This window comes from Budorcas taxicolor, chromosome 18 (assembly GCF_023091745.1).
Source record: "Budorcas taxicolor isolate Tak-1 chromosome 18, Takin1.1, whole genome shotgun sequence".
In the NCBI taxonomy this organism is placed as follows: Eukaryota; Metazoa; Chordata; class Mammalia; order Artiodactyla; family Bovidae; genus Budorcas; species Budorcas taxicolor.
Window position 1 is genome coordinate 67,134,238 of NC_068927.1, and position 16,341 is coordinate 67,150,578.

General features: G+C 46.5%; 1 protein-coding gene across 2 annotated transcripts; it reads left to right on the top strand.

The window, feature by feature from the left end:
* The first annotated feature begins 4,987 nt into the window (after positions 1 to 4,987).
* On the top strand, positions 4,988 to 14,724 carry LOC128062850 (zinc finger protein 134-like). Of its 2 annotated transcripts, XM_052655279.1 has the most exons (3): positions 4,988 to 5,224; positions 12,095 to 12,178; positions 12,813 to 14,724. In XM_052655279.1, the coding sequence occupies exons 2-3, from the start codon at positions 12,139 to 12,141 to the stop codon at positions 14,051 to 14,053; spliced, it is 1,281 nt and encodes a 426-aa protein (XP_052511239.1). In that variant the 5' UTR covers positions 4,988 to 5,224; positions 12,095 to 12,138; the 3' UTR covers positions 14,054 to 14,724. The 2 variants fall into 2 exon arrangements, with proteins under 2 accessions (XP_052511239.1, XP_052511240.1); XM_052655280.1 differs by lacking the exon at positions 12,095 to 12,178.
* The last annotated feature ends 1,617 nt before the right edge of the window (positions 14,725 to 16,341 follow it).

The window sequence follows — 16,341 nt, forward strand, 5'->3', positions numbered from 1 at the left end:
GAGAAGTCTGGGACTCTGGGGTGCGGTTCAGCATGTGTGTGTGAACTCAATTGCTTCTGACTCTTTGCAACCCCATGAACTGTAGCTCTCCAGGTTCCTCTGTCCATGGAATTTTCCAGGCAGGTGTACTGGGGCAGTTGCTATTTTCTACTCCAGGGTCTCTTCAACGAGGGATTGAACCGGTGTCTTGTGCTTGGCAGGTGAGTTCTTTACCACTGAGCAACCTGGTAAGCCTGGTAGACAGTTTAGTTCAGTTCAGTTCAGTCGCGTCCAACTCTGTGACCCCATGAATCACAGCACGCCAGGCCTCCCTGTCCATCACCAACTCCCGGAGTTCACTCAAACTCATGTCCATCGAGTCCGTGATGCCATCCAGCCATCTCATCCTTTGTCGTCCCCTATTCCTCCTGCCCCCAATCCCTCCCAGCATCAGAGTCTTTTCCAGTGAGTCAACTCTTCGCATGAGGTAGCCAAAGTACTGGAGTTTCAGCTTTAGCATCATTCCTTCCAATGATCTCTCAGGACTGATCTCCTTTAGAATGGACTGGTTGGATCTCCTTGCAGTCCAAGGGACTCTCAAGAGTCTTCTCTAACACCACAGTTCAAAAGCATCAATTCTTCGGCTCTCAGCCTTCTTCACAGTCCAACTCTCACATCCATACATGACTACTGGAAAAACCATAGCCTTGACTAGACGGACCTTAGTCGGCAAAGTAATGTCTCTGCTTTTGAATATACTATCTAGGTAGAGAGTTATAGGTATCTAAAATTCACATATGATTCAGTATGACTAATGTTAAAGCGACAATTAGGGGCAGGTAAGAGATTTTCAGATGGTGTTGGGATCCATGAGAGGTCATGGGAAAAACTGGATACTGTTTTGTTTTGCCCTGTTCTCTGGGGTGAGTCCAAGGAGATGACTGCGGTGTGGGACAAGCAGTTGGCAGTGACTGCAAAGACGCGGCTGTGGGGTCTGGAGATGTGAGAGAGATACATGTGGAGATAGCATGAACTGATGGCTCTTGGGCCCTGGTATAGGGTATAAGGGTAATGGGTGTTGTGAGGCGTGAACTGGAAGATCCCATGGGAATTGCCTGGCAGGAAGGGATGTTTAGTTGCTCAGTCATGTCTGACTCTTTGCAACCCCATGGTCTGTAGCCTGCCAGGCTCCTCTGTCCATGGGATTTTCCAGGCAAGAATATTGGAGAGGGTTACCATTTCCCTCTCTAGGGAATCTTCCCGACCCAGGGATCAAACTGGGGTCTCCTGCATTGTTGGGGGATTCTTTGCCGGCTGAGCCACCAGGGAAGCCCTGGCAGGAACGGATTGTGTCCTGCAATTCTGTCCCTGAGCATCTCTCTGATGGCATCTCTTTGCCTCCCTGTGTGTAGTTGTTGAGGGCAGGGCACCATGATGAGTGGAACCATGAGTGGAGAGCAGTACCGGTGGCTTCAGGTTCTGGTATCTCATCTGAAGTGGAGAGCCCAAGAGAAACCTGGGTGTGCAGTAGATGTGTGCAGGATGGATTGTGGATCATCAGAGAGAGGACCGGCGGTTTCATCTGTCCCCATCATGACAGGGCAACATGACTGGAGGACGTGGCTCTGTATTTTCCTGGGAGGAATGGAGCCTCCTTAATGAGGCTCAGAGGCGCCAGTACCGTGACGTGATGCTGCAGGTCTTTGCACTTATATCCTCCCTGGGTAAGGCCTGCACAATCACCCACTGTGACCTGGGCTAGACTTTGCCTTTCTGCTTTTCCTTAGGGGCTGCTCTGTCCTTCCTGCATTCAAACCATGGGGGTTAATTTTTTCCCTAGTTCCTTGGGTGGACACTATTGTTGCCAGGGCTGAGTTGTTTGCTCTACCCTTTTCTCTCCTTGGAGTGTCAATACCTGCTCTTCTGAAGTCTAGTAGGAAGCTGAATGGATCCCATCTTGCTTGTCCTTTCCGTGGTTGGATCACTTTGCAGACCCATGATTGCTTGGTTTGGCTCCCTTCTTCTCACAGTTCTTTCATACTTGCCTGCGCTGAGAATTGCCATCACTGAGGTGGGCACTACTTAGGTGCTCAATGAGCTATTTTCCTGATACCCTCATCTGAGGTTCTTTTGTAACATTTAGTTTTCTTTTCTGTGATCGGTCATGTGATAAGTTTCTCTGGGCTGGTACTGGCCATTTACCTGTCTTGCATTTCCCTCAGGACTTTAGCTTTCTAGGTTCCATGTAGTTGCTCAGCATGGGTTGCAGGGGAGACCTGGATGTCTCACAGGACGGATATCAGTCCTATCATGGCAAGATGGAATACAGAGGCCTGGGCTAGGTGAGATGAGAACATGACGTCAGAGTTCACATCTTACCAGGAACCTGTTTAGTGTTTTGGAGCCATTGCTGGGTACCACACCTCGTTTACATCTTTTCCCTCATTCTTTATACTTGGCCAACTTGTCATTTTAACTCTGACTTTTAGTTCCTGGCTTCACCCAACTTTTCTGCCTCCACCTGTTCCCCCTTCCTCTCTACTGCTGCCTCTGTAGACAGACAGACATCTGTCTTCTCTGAGGATGCTGTGGTGACTGATACACTACGAGGATCTGTCCGGTGGCAAAGGTGAGATGACTTCTGCCATAAAACCTGGCAGTGACTTAATTATGGCAAGGGTCCTGAGCAGGTAAAATATGAAACACAGCTCCTGAAGATTCCTCACATACCTGAAACCCATGGCAGATGGCTCCTCATAGAGGCTCTCTAGTGCTATCACACTGAACAGAGAGCACATTCCTTGAAGGTGAAAGGCCATTACCTCATGTACATTCTGTCATGCAGAGAGCTTGGTTTTTTCCCCACATAAGTAGAATTCTCAAAACTTAAGGTCTGAATTGAGATTTTGGTGTTCAGTCAGAGCAGATCGTTAACTGAAGCCTTTCTCATGTTGGCTGTACTCTTGAGGCCTTCATCTAGTGTGACGTTTACGGTGCTGAATGAGGTTGTAGTTTTGGCTAAATGATTTTCCACATTCAACTGCATTGATAAGGTTTTTCTCTAGTGTGAATTCTCCGATGTAGAGTGCATCTGAATCTTTTTCTAAAGGATTTCCCACATTCCATGCACTCATAAGGCCTTGCTCCTGCATGAACTCTTTGGTGTTGAATGAGGCTGGAGCTTTGGTTAAAAGATTTCTCACATTTGGAGAAGTGGAAGAAAGTCACATAATTTTTTGGTCTCCCAGCTAAAATAAAAGTTATGTTTATACTGTAGCCTATTGTGTGCAATAGCACTATAATCCAAAAAAAAGGACTACTTTATTTATTTAAAGTATAGGCGTACTTTTTATTTAAAAGATACTTTATTAAAAAAAAAAAAACCTAACCATCATCTGAGCCTTCAGTGATAAGTCTCTCTTATCCCTAACACAGTTGAAACTCACAAAAACCTTAAGTCTTCCATCTGTAAGTGTTTTTGAATAAAGGAAATATGAGTGGAGTGTGACTGGACTCAGAGTGACATTTGCCTGGATCATCAAAAAAGCAAGAGAGTTCCAGAAAAACATCTATTTCTGCTTTATTGACTATGCCAAAGCCTTTGACTGTGTGGATCACAATAAACTGTGGAAAATTCTTGAAGAGATGGGAATACCAGACCACCTCACCTGCCTCTTGAGAAATCTGTATGCAGGTCAGGAAGCAACAGTTAGAACTGGACATGGAACAACACACTGGTTCCAAATAAGAAGAGGAGTACGTCAAGGCTGTATATTGTCACCCTGCTTATTTAACTTATATGCAGAGTACATCATGAGAAACGCTGGGCTGGAAGAAACACAAGCTGGAATCAAGATTGCTGGGAGAAATATCAGTTACCTCAGATATGCAGATGACACCACCCTTATGGCAGAAAGTGAAGAGGAACACAAAAGCCTCTTGATGAAAGTGAAAGTGGAGAGTGAAAAAGTTGGCTTAAAGCTCAACATTCAGAAAACGAAGCTCATGGCATCTGGTCCCATCACTTCATGGTAAATAGATGGGGAAACAGTGTCAGACTTTATTTTTTGGGGCTCCAAAATCACTGCAGATGGTGATTGCAGTGAAATTAAAAGACACTTACTCCTTTCCTTGGAAGGAAAGTTATGACCAACCTAGATAACATATTAAAAAGCAGAGATATTACTTTGCCAACAAAGGTCCGTCTACTCAAGGCTATGGTTTTTCCAGTGGTCATGTATGGATGTGAGAGTTGGACTGTGAAGAAAGCTGAGCGCCGAAGAATGGATACTTTTGAACTGTGGTGTTGGAGAAGACTCTTGAGAGTCCCTTGGACTGCAAGGAGATCCAACCAGTCCATTCTGAAGGAGATCAGTCCTGGGTGTTCATTGGAAGGACTGATGCTAAAGCTGAAACTCCAGTACTTTGGCCACCTCATGCTAAGAGTTGACTCATTGGAAAACACTCTGATGCTGGGAGTGATTGGGGGCAGGAGGAGAAGGGAAAGACAGATGATGAGCTGGTTGGATGGCATCACCAACTGGATGGACATGAGTTTGAATGAACTCGGGGAGTTGGTGGTGATGGACAGGGAGGCCTGGCGTGCTGCGATTCATGGGGTCGCAAAGAGTCGGACACGACCGAGCGACTGAACTGAACTGAACTTAGGTCTTGGAGCTTTGGGGAATATCTGAGAGGACATTTCTAAACGTTTCTTCCATCCCTACAGATGGTAGGTATCCCTACATGGTAGCTGTGTGCGGGCTTCTTAAGAGTGAAGCCCCGCCCCATCCTCGGAGCCACCATGCCCCAGCTCCGCATGTGATAACAATCGGCGTTAACAAGGCCGCAAGGGCGTCTGCGAATCGCAGCCACGGTTGTCTCAGCGGAAACTACATTAACCAGAAGCCTCTGCACCACAGAGCGGCGTCACTGCTAAGGTGTTTCTGTACGTGCGAGGTCGTCTGGGAGGGACTTCCGGCATCTTTCTCGCGGCGGACATCTTAGCGGTCCTTGGTCGACCTGTCTGAGTAGAACCTCGGGAGCTGTGGTCCAGTTCACAGGTGACAGAAAGCGAGAAGGCGCGGGAGGAGACGCTATTCTCGCTACAAAGAGGCTGGGTGGTGGCAGCTCTCGCGAGGATTCCGCCACAGTGCCAATCGACAGCGGTGCGCAGTTCCGACGTGAGATCCCTCCGGACTCTGTGGTCCTGACGGATGGCTGCGGCAGCAGGGGACCCGCGTAGGTGGGTGCTGCGTTCCCCGGATCTTTGCGCGTCGCGACCCCCACCTCAGAGTCGTAGGACCCTGAATGAGTGGTTTTTATCGAGGTCTTTGTGATCTAGGGTCCGGGGCGTTTGTGGATGGAGCCACCATTTCTGACGGCTTTTTTGTTGGGGCGTGGAAGAGTGTTACCCGCTCAGGGACTAGCAGGAGCAAAGGCTTAGGACTGCGACTGAGCCGGGAGCTTTCGGGAAACGTGGGTGTTCACATCCTCGGGGAGCAGAGGGGATGAGTAGTAGTCGTTCCTGGAATGGCAGGGTGAGGCGAGTACAAGTAGAACGTCCTCAGCCATGCAGGGATATGATCTGATCAGAAATTTTTTAAAGTATGCCAAAAGTATGCCAAAAGTATGACAATAGTATGACAAAAGTATGCCAAAAGTATGACAAACTAGGGTGGGGTGGAGGTGATGAGGATGGAGGCAGGCACACCCGTAAGGAGACTATAAACTCCAGGAATGTTGTGGGGGCTGTTCCAGAACAGTGGCAGGAAGGGTTGGGAGTGGATAAGTCATTAAATTCTGGAGAGATTTTAAAGATAGAACTAAGACATTTCTGCTGCGTCAAATACGACTAAATGAAAAAAGAGTGTGAGTGACTACCCAAGTTTTGTTTTGTTTTTCTCCCGAACATCTGAAAGAATCAAAGTGGGTAGATTGGAACAGGGAGCACCTTTCGTGGGGGGAGATCAGAACATGGCAGGGACATGGACATGATAAATCCATAGTGTCTCACAGTGGAGGCGTCATAGGGGCATCTGGTTATGCTGGTCCAGAGTTATGCAGAGCAAGCTAGGCTGGAGACCTGTGAGGAATGAGGCCTCAGGTCAAAGCCTGGCGATGAGATTTAGGGGGGAATGTTAAGGATGTTACTTTCTGTGGTCCCTGAGGTGAGAGATTAGACTGCATGGAAGAGGAGGGGTGCATCCCTGAGATTTCCTCCAGAAAGGAGAAGTCTTGAAACGGGTTCTGGCTGGTATCAGCAGAAGGAGAGGGCCATAGGGTGTTAGGACCTGACCTGAGTTGGAGAGCAAGGTGTGAGGTGCTGTAAATTTGCCACCCTGTGGACTCAGCATGCCCCTCTGTGGCACAGAGGAGGAGTCAGCCAGGCTAGTGGATCAGCCTCACCCTATTCCAGGGCACTGCTACATCAGTTCCCCAACTCCTCAGGTGAGAAGAGGTGAAGAGCCAACAGCATGCTCACCTACAGAGAGATATATACCTGGCAGATTGGTTTGGTGAGAGGACCTAGTGTATACTTGGCAAGTATACATAAGTAGACAGTTATAAATTAAAGGCTTTAAAAACTCAGAACCTATTACTTCATTTGCACTGGAAATATGCAAAACTGTTAAGCATATGCAGTAAAAGTTAATTCCAAGGTTGATGTCTACTAAATTGATGTCTACTAACACATCTAATAGAGTTTTGTCAAGAACATGCACTGGTCATAGCAAACACCCTCTTCAAACAACCCAAGAGAAGACCACACATGGACATCACCAGATGGTCAACACCGAAATCAGATTGATTATATTCTTTGCAGCCAAAGATGGAGAAGCTCTATACAGTCAACAAAAACAAGACCAGGAGCTGACTGTGGCTCAGATCATGAACTCCTTATTACCAAATTCAGACTGAAATTGAAGAAAGCAGGGAAAACCACTAGACCATTCAGGTATGACCTAAATCAAATCCCTTGTGATTATACAGTGGAAGTGAGAAATAGATTTAAGGGCCTAGATCTGATAGACAGAGTCCCTGATGAACTATGGAATGAGGTTCATGACATTGTACTGGAGACAAGGATCAAGACCATCCCCATGGAAAAAAAATGGAAAAAAGCAAAATGGCTGTCCGGGGAGGCCTTACAAATAGTTGTGAAAAGAAAATCGAAAAGCAGAGGAGAAAAGGAAAGATATAAGCATCTGAATGCAGAGTTCCAAAGAATAGCAAGAAGAGATAACACCTTCTTCAGCGATCAATGTAAAGAAATAGAGGAAAAGAACAGAATGGGAAAGACTAGAGATCTCTTCAAGAACATTAGAGATACCAAGGGAACATTTCATGCAAAGATGGGCTCGATAAAAGACAGAAATGGTATGGACCTAACAGAAGCAGAAGATATTAAGAAGAGGTAGCAAGAATACACAGAAGAACTGTACAAAAAAGATCTTCACAACCCAGATAATCACGATGGTGTGATCACTCATCTAGAGCCAGACATCCTGGAATGTGAAGTCAAGTGGACCTTAGAAAGCATCACTATGAACAAAGCTAGTGGAGGTGATGGCATTCCAGTTGAGCTGTTTCAAATCCTGAAAGATGATGCTGTGAAAGTGCTGCACTCAATATGCCAGCACATTTGGAAAACTCAGCAGTGGCCACAGGACTGGAAAAGGTCAGTTTTCATTCCAATCCCAAAGAATGCTCAAACTACCGCACAATTGCACTCATCTCACATGTTAGTAAAGTAATGCTCAAAATTCTCCAAGCCAGGCTTCAGCAATACGTGAACCGTGAACTTGGTGATGTTCAAGCTGGTTTTAGAAAAGGCAGAGGAACCAGAGATCAAATTGCCAACATCCGCTGGATCATGGAAAAAGCAAGAGAGTTCCAGAAAAACATCTATTTCTGCTTTATTGACTATGCCAAAGCCTTTGACTGTGTGGATCATAATAAACTGTGGAAAATTCTGAGAGAGATGGGAATACCAGACCACCTAACCTGCCTCTTGAGAAATCTGTATGCAGGTTAGGAAGCAACAGTTAGAACTGGACATGGAACAACAGACTGGTTCCAAATAGGAAAAGGAGTGTGTCAAGGCTGTATATTGTCACCCTGCTTATTTAACTTCTATGCAGAGTACATCATGAGAAACACTGGGCTGGAAGAAACACAAGCTGGAATCAAGATTGCCGGGAGAAATATCAGTTACCTCAGATATGCAGATGACACCACCCTTATGGCAGAAAGTAAAGAGGAACTGAAAAGCCTCTTGGTGAAAGTGAAAGAGGAGAGTGAAAAAGTTGGCTTCAAGCTCAACATTCAGAAAACGAAGCTCATGGCATCTGGTCCCATCACTCCATGGGAAATAGATGGGGAAACAGTGGAAACAGTGTCAGACTTTATTTTTTGGGGCTCCAAAATCACTGCAGATGGTGACTGCAGCCATGGAATTAAAAGACGCTTACTCCTTGGAAGAAAAGTTATGACCAACCTAGATAGCATATTCAAAAACAGAGACATTATTTTGCTGACTAAGGTCCGTCTAGTCAAGGCTATGGTTTTTCCAGTAGTCATGTATGGATGTGAGAGTTGGACTGTGAAGAAGGCTGAGCGCCGAAGAATTGATGCTTTTGAACTGTGGTGTTGGAGAAGACTCTTGAGAGTTCCTTGGACTGCAAGGAGATCCAACCAGTCCATTCTGAAGGAGATCAGCCCTGGGATTTCTTTGGAAGGAATGATACTAAAGCTGAAGCTCCAGTACTTTGGCCACCTCATGCGAAGAGTTGACTCATTGGAAAAGACTTTGATGCTGGGAGTGATTGGGGGCAGGAGGAGAAGGGGACGACAGAGGATAAGATGGCTGGATGGCATCACTGACGTGATGGACGTGAGTCTGAGTGAACTCCGGGAGATGGTGATGGACAGGGAGGCCTGGCGTGCTGTGATTCGTGGGGTCGCAAAGAGTCGAACATGACTGAGTGACTGAACTGAACTGAAGTGAACACATCTGATACAAACAGCCCTGTTAGGTGGATATAATCATTATCCCTGCTTTATACATGAGAATACAGAGAGCTTGGGTTATGGTCGCATAGCTGGTAGGATGCAGCACTAAGGTCTGAGTATCTAAAGTTAGATAACCTGAAATCATTCTCACCAAAGGGCAGAGCGGGGATGAGGGGAACAGTTAAGTTTGTGAGACCCCACTGGGATAACCTAGCATTTCCAGATCCTTCTTCCTACCAGGTTGCTGTAGTGACAGAAGTGATTATTATCCCTGCATAAGTGAGTGCAAAGTGTGCCAGTCCTGTCAGCCTAGCCCACCCCTCCATGTTCTTGGTGACCTATATGGCAAATAGTGGGATCTTGGGAATGTTAACCTGCCTGCCATTGGGTTTGGACACCCTTGTGTCCCCAAGGGTCTTGTGCTCTGAAAACTGGTCTGGAATTATGTGAAAGGGTTTCCATTTCCAGCAAGCAATGGCGTGAAGTGTGGAGCAGTGTCCTAGGCATGGGAACCAGCCTATGCAGATACATCACTTAAGACTGAACAGATTGTGTTCAGGGAACTTAAGGTCTCCGTTATGTTTGGTGGTCAGAGAGCAGGGGACAGGATTCAGCCCTGGAATGGGAACCTTTGGAGCTGGGCTTCTAGTTTGAAAGTGGTGGGAGCTATGAAAAGTTTGGAGCAGAGAAGGGAGTGATCTGGTTTTGTCCTTAATAGGATATCTCTGGCTGTACAGTGAAGAAAAGACTATGGGGGTATAGGAAAGAGGACTGTTGATGATGGCTGGGCCAGAGTGGTGACTATAGAGATGAGAGACAAGCGCTTGATTCTGGTGGGTTTTGTTTTGTTTCTTAAAGTAGAACCAACCAGATTTTCTGATGTGGAGGGTGTGAGAAAGAAGGGGAAGAGTCACAGATGACTCCACAGTTTTTTTTGCCTGAGAAGATGTAAGGGGGGAAAAAGGCTCAACTGGATTTGTGAAGTTGCTGGTGAGGGTAACTTTCAGGGGTAGTATCGGGAGTTAGGTTTTGATCATGTTGAATCTGCGATGTTCCAAAGACATCTGAATTGAGGTATCAAGTGGACAGCTGGACCCATGGGTATGGAATTCAGAGGTGGGATTCAAGTTGGAGACATTCACAAGATGACAGCCAGTAACTGACTAGGGTAGAGTCGTGTATCAGGTTTAGAGAGAGAACCTTTATGTCATGGGGGTCTGGAAAGGAGGTGGGGACAGTGGAGTGAAAGTAAGAGTTACCTTCAAGGCAAGAAAAGGGAGATTAGTGTCCATGGTGAGTAAGGAAAATAGGATGTGGCAGTTGATGAAGTCTTCTAGGGAGAAAGTGGACATGAGATGAATGCTGGGGTAAAGCAGTAAAGGAGATGAGGCAAAAGTGAGACCATAGTCAGTGCTTATTCCCCTGTCCCTGTGCTTCTCAGGTTCTTGTGACCTTTGTGGGCACTGGCAAGTTTCAGTCAAGTTGATTGGTTAGTTCAGGGCTAAATTGGGTCAGCTGACAGAGCCACTGTACTTGGGGTGGAAGGCCAGTGGGTGTGGGCTTTGAATGAGAACTTAGTGTAAGTGTGAACCCTGTGACTGATGAGGGTATAGTATCCCCAACATGCTGTAGCAAAGTGGGAAAGGGCTGGCTTTATCTGATAATCTGCACATGGTTCTGAACTGCTGAAGGTGAATTTAGGAAGGAGGGATTTAAAAGCTGTGTTTGGATATACCTATGGCAGTGGGGGCCAGAGATGATCCTGGATGCTGTGGACAGGTTTACGTCTGGGAGGTACTTGTGTGGTACGCCTTCTTAGGTAACATGGAAGTGTGGTCTAAAGAGTGACATGCCCTTTGAGGTGCAATCTGAAGTCGTGGCCTGGGGGCTTTGGTACTGAGGGCTCTAGAAGGAATGCAAAGCTCAAATTTGTGTATGAGGGGCATCATCTCTGGATCCCATGGGAACTAGCTGGCAATGAAGGGTTGGTCCCTTCTTGCCAGGCCCAGACTGTGCAGTGCCTGTCTGCTTACTTGCTCCAGGCTGGACAAGGTGGTTGATGGGAAATGAGAGAGGAGGTGTCAGTCACATGAGGGCCTGCTGTCTTGTTTTGAGTTGGGGAGCCTGGGAGGAAAGTGAATGGCAGATAGGCCAGGAACCCTGGGGAGAGAGGCTGCCCTTTTACTCAGTTGTCCACTTCATGCAGAAACACGTGACCTTTGAGGATCTGTGTATTTTTCCTGAGAGCAGTGGGGGCTTCTTGATAAGGCTCGAGACACTAGTATCACGGTGCAGTGCCTTCTGTGCTTTGCTCTTATGGTTTTCCTGGGTAAGGCCCTGCATCACCCAATGTTACATGTTCTCCCCTTCCCCCTTTTCCCCTAGAAGTTGTGATTTCCTTCCTGTAACTGGACCAGGGCCACTCCCTCACTTAGATCCTCTGGGTGCCAGGGCTCGACTGTGTATACTGCCTTCTGCATTCCCTGTGCTAACCTGCACCCTCTGGCACTGAAACTGTGGACTTCTAACCACTTGACCACCAGGGGATTCCCTATTGCTTCCCAGCTTCTGTTGCCCCAAAATTGCCGGGAAAGCTGAGGGTCTTGTGGTCAACCTAGTGGATACTACCCCACCTGGCCTCTTCCTGGGTGGGTGGCTGCGTTTTCATTTAGAGCACCTCTGTGCTTCCCTGGTGGCTCAGCTAGTAAAGAATCCACCTGCAGTATGGGAGTCCTGGGTTTGGTCTCTGGGTGGGGAAGATCCCCTGGAGAAGGGAACAGCTATCCATTTCACTACTCCAGCTTGGATAATTCCATGGATTGTATAGTCCATGGGGTTGCAAAGAGTTGGACATGATTGAGTGACTTTCACGTTCACGTGCTCCAGATTATGTTCACTTCCTTTAATTGTCATTCCTTTGGGCATACCTCTGTCATGAAGTACAGTCACAGTCACTGCTTGTGGGGCCCACTGCGTTGTTGCTCTAAGACATTCATTTTGTACTGTTTAGTTTTCTTTTGCTCACCCGTGGGTGGACTCCCCTGGCCAGTGCTTTCCTTCTCACTTGCCCTGTCTTTCCTCTGTGACTTGTGTGTTCTAGATCCTCTGTAGAACTGAGAGTTTGTGACTCAACTCTGAGAGGTCATGACTCGAGTCACAACAGAAGGAGCTTGGACAGGTCCTGGTGAGTGGGAGCCTGGAAAGAATGTAACTTCAAGGATGGGTTCAAATAGCACTAGAAACCTGTCCTGGGCCCACACTGTTTGGCGCCTAGGCTGCAGGCCATACCTTATTTCTCTTTTCCTCCCCATTCTGGACACTTTGTTATTTCTATTCTGATCTGTGGCTCAGGGCTGCCCACCCAACTCACAAGTGTTCTCTACTGCTTCCTCGGTGGTACTTTTCTCTTTTGGACAGTGTTCATGTGTTTTAAGACAAAAGCATATCCTTAAAATAGTTTTTGAATACCAATTACTTATTTTAAGTCAGATTTTCTGGGCCTGGACATATATTCCTGGACAGTGGTCCCTTCTCAGTTGTGCCAAGGCCCTTCTGAAAGTCATTTTCTTGTTGTGAGTTGGAGATCTTGCCTGAGCCACGCCCCATCCCTATGTCTTTGCTGTTGTGAAGCCTTCCCTATCCTGTGACCCATAGAGTCCAGTACTGCACAGCAGCTTTCTTTAACCTGATCCTAAATCTATTGTCCTGGCAACAACCCTATGGACTCAGTCCTGGCTATGCTGGGGACACATTTGTGATGAGGGTGTCCACTCCCACTTAAGTCAACATGCTGTTCAGTGACATTTTTCTGCTTTCAGGTCGTTGGCATGGAGTGGACAAGGAAGAGGCAGCTTCTGAGCAGAGTGTTTTTGTAGCAGTGTTGCACATTCATACTTCCAAGGCAGATTCATTGACTCAGATGGCTCATCCTTGTAACTTATGTGGCCCAATCTTGAAAGATGTCTTGCACCTGGATGAACACAAAGAAACACACCATGGGCTGAAACCGTACACATGTGGGGCGTGTGGGAGGGAATTCTGGTTCAGTGCAAACTTTGACCAGCATCAGAAGCTGTACAATGTAGAGAAACTCCTAAGAGGTGACAAAGGCAAGACATCATTTGTTACTAACTATAGAGCTTGTGAAGAACCTCTGCTGTCAGAGAAGCCCTTTGCATGTAAGGAGGAGCAGAAGAACTTCCAGGTCAGTTTGGGCAGTCACCAGCAAAAGGCAACCCACAGCAAGAGGAAGACACGGAGTCCTGAGAGTGGGCTGGCTTTGCACATTGGACAGATGCATTACAAGTGCAATGAATGTGGGAAAGCTTTCAGCCGCAAGGACACGCTTGTCCAGCACCAGAGAATCCACACTGGAGAAAAGCCTTATGAATGCAATGAATGTGGGAAAGCTTTCAGCCGCAAAGCCACACTCGTCCAGCACCAGAGAATCCACACAGGAGAAAAGCCTTATGAGTGCAGTGAATGTGGAAAAGCCTTTAGCCGTAAAGACAACCTTACTCAGCACAAAAGAGTTCACACCGGAGAGATGCCTTATAAGTGTGTTGAGTGTGGCAAATACTTTAGCCATCACTCCAACCTAATTGTACACCAGAGAGTTCACAATGGAGCAAGGCCTTACAAGTGCAATGACTGTGGGAAAGTCTTCAGACACAAATCCACACTTGTTCAGCATGAGAGTATCCATACTGGAGAAAACCCTTATGTTTGCAGTGACTGTGGAAAGTCCTTTGGCCACAAATACACCCTCATTAAACACCAGAGAATTCATACTGAGGCAAGGCCTTTCAAGTGCATTGAATGTGGGAAATTCTTTAGTCGAAGCTCTGACTTTATTGCACACCAGAGAGTTCACACAGGTGAAAGGCCTTTTGTGTGCAGCAAATGTGGGAAAGATTTCATCAGAACCTCCCACCTTGTTCGGCACCAAAAAGTTCACACTGGAGAGAGGCCATATGAATGCAGTGTTTGTGGGAAATCATATAGCTTAAGCTCCCACCTCATTAGGCACCAGAAAGTTCATGTTGCAGGAAGGCTTTAGGCGTGCTTTTAACACAGCAGGACTCATGGGAAGAGCTCTGTGACTTCCTGTAGAGAGAGACATCAAATTATGTGTTGAACCATGTATATCTAGACATTGACAGTTGAGAGATAGTTTATGAATGCCATGTACAGGGGAAGCTTTCAGAAGCTATGTTGCACTTTCAGACCTGCTTGGGTTCCTTGCCGAATTTTTTAGTATCAATGCCTGTGGCTGAAAACATCTCAACTCTACCCTAATATCCTCATGGGGAGGCAAAACTTCGTAGTCTCTCTCGAGTCCCTGGAGGGAATTATAAGAAACCTGAGTTCTAGAATTCCCTGGTGGTCCAATGGTTAGAACTCTATGCTCCTTCTGAAAACCCAGGTTCAATCGCTTGTTGAGGAAAAAATCCCACAAGCCATGTGGCCATAAATAAGTAAGTGGAAACCTGAGTTAAATGGGGGTCCTCGTTTGCTCCCCTCTGACTGGCAAAGGTGTATGGGCATGACCCATCTTTAGCCAAGAGGAACTGAGCTGTGTTTTGGTAACAGAAAAGGTTTACTTTCTTCATGGACATTGTTGGTTTCACTCTCATGTGATACTTGCAACATTTTTCCAGCTCCAAGTCACCCAACCTGGATAATTATTTGCCTCATGTTGCTCTGGTTTGTGTGATAATAAATACCTTATTATTTAAACCACCTTTAATCATGGAGGTTCTTTTTATTGGAGTGGTTTGGAAACTATTAGGCTCTGCCAAATTGAGGAGGTAAACTGTGTTTGTAGGAGCTTTCAACTTTGGGTGCCTCAAGTGGAACAGCAGGTTGGCAGAGAACACTTCTTACTGCTGACAAAAGCTTAATAGGTGAGAATTCAGGGCTTTGTGGGCCTGATTTTATCTGGATTTCAGTTATTAGAAGGTCCAGACATTAACTTGAGGAGGGTGCTGTTGTTGGAACAACCTGCAATGTATTTTGGAGTAGCATGGCTTGAGTGCTTTGCTTCCACCATCTCCCCTAATGGCTCCACACCCTCTACCTACACCCAACTCTCCTGCAGAATCAAGGGTTCTGACGCCTCTCCCGTTTGCCAAGATTACTTCTCACACCCACTACTGTGCCTTGGGCCCCACCTGGCATCTTCCTGCTTCTGCAGGCCCCTATGCCCAAGTCTCAAGTGCCTCAAATCCTGGCCCTGCTGCCAAGTCACTCCATCATCCTGCGTCATAGAGGAAACACTGAAATAAGTGTAGCTATATTAAGTCTAGAGTGAGAGAAGGTAGTCCAGTTGAACCTAGGATTTGTGGGCATCCACGGGTGGTGATACACGGGGGTGTTTGTGAGAGACAGGTGTGTGTGGTACCAATGTATACCTAATTCAGGGTGAATTCTAAGGAAGGCATTTTTTTCTGGGCATTTTGAATGATTCCCTAGGAACAAGAGGCCCATACTTGGGCAAATGCTGAAGTTTTCTCATCAGAAAAAAAGCTCTGATGTGACAGTTTCATTCTCTGGCTTTCCTCCCCCCCCCCCCCCCCCCCCCCAGCCCCTTGCAGTCTGGCAAAGACTCTTGTTTATTTGTTTCCTGTTTTCTGGCCAGTTTTTTTGGTCTTTGTTTCCAACCGTTCAGGGAGTCAGGAAAATCAGAAGTAGCTCCTGGGACACTTGACTTTCCAGAAGGGAAACAGGAGTAGAGCACTGTGATTGTCCATTTAGAGACACAGCTCAGGGTACATGAGGCCAATGTGACTAGAGTTCAGGTGGCATAGTAAGGAGAGGAGGGAGCTAGAGATGAGGGGTACAGAGAAAGGGGAGGAGCAAAGAACTGAGAAAAGACTACGGTGATTCCTTGGTGGTCAGTGGCTAGGATTCCAGGCTTTCACTGCAGTCCCTGGTGGAACTGACATCCCGCATGCTGCAGGGCACAAGCCAGAAAAGAGAAAAATGCTGTGTAATACGAAAAGCAGATGAGATAATACGGAAGGAAAAAAAAATCAGTGAATGTAAAGATACAGAAATTATGCAAAATAAATCACATAGCGAAACAATAACAGCAGTAGTGACCTGTAGGAAAATACTACTTGATCTAACATACATGTGTTGGGAAGGCCAGAAGCGAGAGCATAACAAGAAAGAAAAAAAAAAAAAAAAGAAGGAAGGGAGAAGAGCTGAGACATTTCCCTATTTGTTTAAAAAGCAGACAGCAACCACCAGAAGATAGGAAGGACAAGGAATCTTCTCTAGAACAGAAGAAACATAGCCTTACTAATATCTCGATTTCAGACCTCTAGCTTCCACAATTGTGAG